A 7,275-nucleotide genomic window follows, 5' to 3' on the forward strand; every position below is an offset into this window, starting at 1 on the left:
CTGCTGACCTCTGTAAGGATGTCACCCTGCTCCCCTCATCTTATTTTTTTTCCCTTTTCCTTCCTTCTCATCCACTGTTTATGGAGAGCAGTTTGTCTCTGTTTTTCTGCCTCTGACACTTTTGTTTTGCGTCTGAATTCATGTCACTCTGCTGCCTCGTTCCATCGCTTCGTTTCTTCATGTTTTGGACCACAATGGCCCCCAACAGGTTTAAAAATAAACCGTCCAGCCCTCTGACACACTGACCCAGCAGGGAGTTGACTGGGTCGAGCTTATACAACACAATCATGTGTTGGGAGTGCGGCTTGTCAGAGGCAGGTGAGGAATGAAGCACCTGCATGTGCGAGAACAAATCATCAAAGCACAAGAGAAATAACTGGTTTGCACTCGCAGCAAAACCCTGGTTAGTAATGCCTGACATTAGCAATACTGAGAAGAGCAAACATGGGTTTCTATTTTATGTTTATGTTTACACTTGAGTTGAAATGTTTATATCTGAAATGGTTTCTTCCAGGAAACTCTAAAAAACTTTCCAAAAGAAAAACTGAATGCAGATGCAATGAATTATGGAGTGAATGCAATGGGTTTTTTTTGTTGGTTTTTTTTTTAAGCATTTAAGCCCTATATTCAGCTGAAAATAAACCCACAAGTGCTAAAACTAAATGTATGGGTGCTAACAACACACAATCTGTAACAGAAGCATGTTTACCACTGCACTGCATAATGTTCTGACATCCCATTATAAGTGTTTGGTTTTCATTCTTTTTAGACAACATTTCATCTTCTCAACACTTCCAGGCCTCTGTTCTCATGTTTTCTTGTTCCATTAAATATGTTCACTATGTCTCAGGTCTGAACTGAAGGTAGATTACTTCAGAATTATGCCAGAATCTTGCTTGGCATTGTCTTGCTGAAAAAGCAAGGCCCTGCCTAACACAATGTGGATACAACCCCAATTCCAATGAAGTTGGAATGTTGTGTAAAATTCAAATAAAAAGATGATAGAAGGATTTGCTAATCTTTTCAACGTTCAAAATGATAAATTCTATTGTTCTACATGCAAATATTCACTCATTTTGAATATGATGCCGGCAACAGAACGTTCCAGTACTGCGTCCCTCGACTGTGGAACCTCAGGGCTGCTGGTGTGTTTGAGAAGAGGCTCAAGACTTAACTTTTAGCTTAACTTACAGCTAAATTCTTTCTTCCATCCATCCATCCATCCATCCATCCATCCACTATCTTAACATGTTAGTCCAACACAGGGACTAAAATAAGTCCACATCAGTTTTATATATTTCTACTGTTTTATCTGCTTTTATCTCTTCTAATTGTTTTTAAGTTGATTTAAAATTGTTTTTACTTTTTAACTCCAGTTATTTACTCCCGAATCCTCCACAGTAGTGGCTTTGCCTGCTTGGTCTACAGAATTGTTACCGTGGTGACTGGCCTTGTCTGGGTGGCTGCAGGGGCCCTTCACTGCAGCCCTGTGGGGCTGTGGTGTGGACCCCAGCCTGCCCCTACCTGGGCGGTTCCTGTGGTGGCACCCTGTGAGGCAGTGGGTGGGCTGCCAACATTGTTTCCTCACAACAGCGTCAAGTCAGATGTTTTTATTCTGTTGATACTTTTATACAAATATTCAGCTAGGAGACAGTAAGGAAGGATGGGAATTTATGTTTATGCAAAAAGCGGTAGGGGTAAGTGAGGGAAATGTACATTAAATAAAATCAAACTTTATTTGTATAGCACTTTTCATACAGAAGCATATCAAGGTGCTTAACAACATAAAAAACAGTTTCACACACACACACATTTTACAAACACACATGTACGTAACACACACACAATCCGACCATTCCCCTGACCATGCACTTTGTCTGTTTGTGTGTGTGTTAGTGTGTTAAAGAGACAACAATGAGGTATGCATTTTTAAACTGCTGTTATACACTCTAGTGTGCGAAGGCTTTTTAAAGATTCTTTTGTAATAAGTAGAAATTGTTTTTATAATGTAAAGTACTTTGTGTTGCTTTGTGCATGCAAAGCGTTTTATGAATAAAACAAAATATGATTTGATTTGATGAAATCCTTAAATTCTTTTGTGTTTTATGTGGAGAAAGTGTACACTTTTTGCCCATGCAGTTTTTCACAGACTGATGAATGTTTCTGCATGTTGACATTTGAACAAATGAACATTACTGTGATGCTCTTATTTCTTTAATGTCCAGTCATGTCACTGGCATGCAGACAGGTCTTGAGAGGGGTCCAGATTCTGCCAGGGAGATTTTAATGCTGAATTTATGATTGAATAATCTATTTTCAGTGACATCTGGTCCATTGATATAATGGTGATCTGTCCAGGGTGTACTCAACCTCTCGCCTTGTAGTTGCTGTGATAGTCTCCAGTCTCCGTCTGCATTGGAATAAGGGGGTACAGAAAACAGATACATGTTTCAGCCTGCATGTTTCCTTTGTCTCAGTCTATTACTGTTGTCTTATTCAAAATGTACAAATTCATCAAAAACAAAACCATCTGTTTAATGAACAGATATTTTGTCTGTGCTCTTTTCAGTTTCAGAAATGCTGTAAAGTGTTTATATTTTACTGTTCTGTTTTTATGTGCATTTTATACTAATCCCATATGTGTTGGTGAATTAAAACACACCAGCTACCTGACAGAATGAAAAATGTATGCAGCTAATATATAACCAATGCCTCTTGAGGTTATCTGCATAATTTTACAAATCAGCATGAACTCAGCGGTAAAACAGAACATTTCTAAACATCACACACAAACAAATCATTAAAAGGACAAATATTTATTTTTGGTGTTTTTGACACAGAACACATCAGAGCAGCATAAAATGACAGCCAGGAGTGCTGCAGTGAATCCTGTCAGGGCACTTCTGTGGTACCAGTTCACATTTATAAGGGCAAGTGAGGATGAGGAGGCAATTTATAAAAAGGAAGGAGGGAGGAAAGATAAGTGCTAAGAAGGGTTACAATTACCAACTCAAATAGATTCCCTTTTGTTGCAACAGAGGGTTGTTCAGCTGCCATTACAGAAAGGTAGAAATGTGTTTGTTCACATTGGAGCGAAATGAGGGACACATTTTTTTTTGGCTATCAAAGATAAAATAATCATAGTTTCAACATTTTCATTAAGTCAATGGAGCAAATGAAAGATCAGATTATCGTTAAACTGTCTTCAGTTAAAAAGAAAGAATATTCATATCTATATTTTGTTCACCTTTCTGTGTGAATGTTTTCTAAAGGAAACTCGTAAATTTAAGCCAATCAGTCCAAAACAAAGTCTTCATCACGTTGGGTCTAGCCAGCACAAAGAAAAATGGCACCAGACTGAGTCCATGTGCTTAAAATCCAGGTTCCATGAGGTAGGCACATGTGTGGTTTGTAGAAACAAAGCTGGGCAAAAGAAAAATGGTCTCATCTGGATCAGTTTTGCCTTTTTTCTCCAGTCTGAATGTGTGATTTAGCCACAGTTGGTCAGGGTTCAGTCCATTTGTTTTGTCCCAGGCTCAGCAAGGCGGCCTGGATGCTGGCTGAGGGGCTCCAAACATCTCCTGTGAGGCATACGTGATGTAGAGGAAACCATCAGTGTCTCTGTAGCGAGAATACACCTCCCTCATGCTACAGGACATGCAGGACATGCTTTTTTCTGCCACCAGAAGGAAAATTGTTTGGGAGGAGTCCAGAGCAATTTTATTCCTGAAAGAAAGTTGAGAGGTGAATTCTGGATGGAAGGCAGCAAAGAGTGAAAAATCCTTGGAGGAAGAAAATATATGGGAGGGTAGAAACACACTGAAAACAAAACATAATTCACCTGAGTAGGCAAAGGAACTGGCCCAAGGTGAGCTCAAAGGGAACGAGAAATTTAGTTTTGTCTAGCAGGGGGAGAGTCTTTTCACGTACGTAACGTTCAACAATCACCTAAAACACAAAAAAACACATCTGTGATCTACAAATACCTCAAAAACACTAGAAATTAGATTAAGTGAGTTAGAAACAATAACAGAAATCAGGCCAACTTACAGGTAATTTGTTGGGGAATTTAGACCGAATACTGCACACTTCATCTTTTCTTGTGGCTAAACAAAAATGTAGAATCTTATAAACTTGAAACAAGCATCCACGCAGTATGAGGTCAGATGCAAGACATCAGAGGGTCTTACCAAGGCATTTCCTCTGTTTGAAGGGCATCATCTCCATGGATTTCTCAAAAGGAGCCATATTGCTTGGGAAAGTTTGCAGAGGCTGGTGGTCGTGGAGGCTGCCTGTGAGGCGGTGTAGCCCGGGCTGACGGGAAGGTCCCCTCGGGTGGAAGTAATCAAACCTCAGTGAATCCCTGTGACTGCTGATGTTTTATAGAGGCAGAGCTGGGAGGAGCTGAAATGTGACACTTCCAGACAAAGACAAATGTCTTATCCTCGTGGGCAGCAAGTGGACGCAGCCATGCCTGTGTGCTGTATACTGGTTCAGGCCACATTCACACATACTGGTCATATCACTGTGCTTTCTCACATCTGCATGTGACATGGGTGGCGCTGTCACGTACGCAGTATAGTAACCAACATTATGTTGACAGTACACTTCAATATGAGGAGGCACAAACGGACCACCCCAAAATCCCACTGTTAAAACCTGCTGTCCCACTCATCACTGCTCTGATCTTTGACTCCTCTGTAGCCATTGTACATCTTATTAGTTTTTCAATTTTTAGTCACCTTAACTTACACTGATCGGGATCAGTGGAGCTTCTGTGATGCTGATGATGTGAAGAATTGTATCTCTCAGGAATTACATGTGCAGTGCATTGCCAAGCCCTTTTTTTATAGACAGTATGTTCTGGTAATGTTTGGAAGGAGGAGGGTTTTGGTGGCGAAGTCCTGGACAGAAAAACCGACAATGTTCCACATTTGACCATATTTAGCTGCATCTGCATGTTGGAGTCTGCAGTACTGCAAATTCTCCTTGTGCACTGCTACATTTGATCTCTTTCTAGGTCTTCTGCCTTTCTCCCACAGTCCCAACATATGGATGTTAGATAGAAATATGTTTTCTAAATTCTTAATAGGAGAGTTTTATTAGTATTAAAGGAGAGCTTAGGAGCATGTGTGGCTGTTTACCTCTCTGTAATGGACCAGATGTATTCTTCCTCTTGCCTGATTGTAGCGGGGACAAGTTTTAGCACACCTGCATCCTGCATTGGAATAATCAGGTATAAAATGGGTGCATCTGCAACTTGGACATTATTCACTCTGATTGGTCACATTCTAATGATCTTTTGGTACATATGGAATATTTTAATTTCACTAAGATCAGCAAAACAGTCTTTTAAGTGGGATTTATAGAACTTTCTCTCAAATCAAATGACTTTTAACCACCGACAGGAACAGTCAGTCATCTTGCTTTTCTCAGTGTATTAAGGGTCAAAAGACTGAAGTTGTTCAATACTATAGATTACTTGGTGTTTTTCTGGAAAATAAATTCAACTTAAAGTCAACACTGAGGTGGTTTTTAGGAAGGCCAAGACAAGTCTCTTGTTCTTGAGGAAACACATATTATAATATAAACAAGAATCATTTGCTCGTGTTTCACCAGGAAACTTTTGGCCACATTTTGTTGCCATTTTTTGGTAAATGTATGTTCTCAAAAAAATTTACCCTCAAGGGAAATACTAAAGCAAATCTAATCTTATCTAAGATCCGGTAGCTAAATTGTCATAAACTCGTTTTGTATGGATTTCCATTTCAATGAGAACTTTGTTTTAACTTTAAGTCAGATGTCCATCTGCTGCAGAAGAACATGTGAGCTGATCAGAAACACCATAAAATGACGATTGGAAATGTTCATCTTAACTATGACACAACATTAAAAACTTCAAGCACTGCTTGTGCCAGTTTCTTCCTTTCTTTTTGAAAGTGGTATTTGTGGGTCAATAGTTGAATAAAAGCAATAAAATCTATGTAAAATATCCATCATTGATAATTTTTGCCTGAATGTGCTTCCATGCTGTACACACCACAGCTGTCAGGAGATTAAATCCATAAACCTGCAACTGATAGAGTTTGAGGTCAAATTAATTAAACTTTTAATAATCAGCTGTGTTTTTAGTTATAGGGAAGGTAATTGTTTTGAAAGTAATCATTTGTGATAATATGTACAATGTAAATCTCTTAGGAGTTTGTGCAGAAAGACTGCTTGGTTCTCACCATGGACAAATGTGGGTAAAGATCTCCCTCTGCTGGTATAAAGTGGAGCCAAAGTGCTTTGACCTGTCAAACACTGTCATTCCTGGTGGATATTTCCTGCAGCCTTGTCTTACCACAATGTAGATGAAACCACAATAATCCCTTTTTCTTCAACTCAGATATAAAGCTTCTCACAGGAAATGTCAAAATCTCCATTAAAAGTCAGTTTAAAACCATATAAATGCAAGTTTGAGCCTCAGTTGAGGGGAGGTTCAAACAGAGTCCTACATGTGCTGAGTTTGTATGACTGGGTTCTGTCCAGTTTCCTCCCATCATCCTAAAACATGCATGTTAGATTAAGTGGTCACTTTAAATAGTCCCTATGAGTGAATGTGAGTGTGAATGGTTGTTTGTCTCTCTGTGTTGGCCCTGCGATGGACTGATGACATGTCCAGGGTGTACCCTGCTTTTTGGTTGGTAATTGCTGGGATTGTTTTCCTGCAACACTGAATTGGATTAAGAGGTATAAGAAATAAATGAATAATGCCATCAAGCTTATAACCTTTAACTTGTCATGAAGCTATTTTAAAGTCAAAAGTATCCAAAAGGCCATATGAGAAAGATTCTGGATATTAAATTTCAGGGAGATTTCTGGTGTCATCTGATTAAGGGCTCTGGGGGAAAAATGCGGCTGGAAGTTTGCCTGCTCATCATTCTCTATGTATTGTCTGTGTCCAATGACCTTGTAGCTCCTATTATTTCCTGATCACAGCACAACCAACAAGACAGATTCAGTATTTGCTCAAATGCCATTTCTATTCTGGAGATACAGATAATCATGTGGAAAAAATGAACAACCTCTGTCAGTTCTAAAGTTTTACATATCAGGATCCAGTAAGAAATAAAAAATAAGTAGAAACTAAAACATTAATCTTCAGGTGAACAACTACAAAATGACTTATACACATCTTGCTTTTTAAAAAAAAAAAAAAAAAAAAAAAAGTCAAAATTCAGAAGCAGAGTTTGAAAAACAATTATGCCCATCGATGACCATGAAACATGGAAA

General features: G+C 38.9%; 1 protein-coding gene across 1 annotated transcript; it reads right to left on the reverse strand.

The window, feature by feature from the left end:
• Positions 1–2,916: 2,916 nt before the first annotated feature.
• On the reverse strand, positions 2,917–4,258 carry map1lc3cl (microtubule-associated protein 1 light chain 3 gamma, like). The gene is made up of 4 exons (XM_079250252.1): positions 4,191–4,258; positions 4,051–4,106; positions 3,842–3,948; positions 2,917–3,726 (listed from the first exon to the last, which is right to left on the reverse strand). The coding sequence occupies exons 1-4, from the start codon at positions 4,246–4,248 to the stop codon at positions 3,537–3,539; spliced, it is 411 nt and encodes a 136-aa protein (XP_079106378.1). The 5' UTR covers positions 4,249–4,258; the 3' UTR covers positions 2,917–3,536.
• Between the last annotated feature and the right edge of the window lie 3,017 nt (positions 4,259–7,275).

The sequence above is a fragment of the Telmatherina bonti genome, assembly GCF_933228915.1.
Source record: "Telmatherina bonti genome assembly, chromosome: 12".
NCBI classification, from domain to species: Eukaryota; Metazoa; Chordata; class Actinopteri; order Atheriniformes; family Telmatherinidae; genus Telmatherina; species Telmatherina bonti.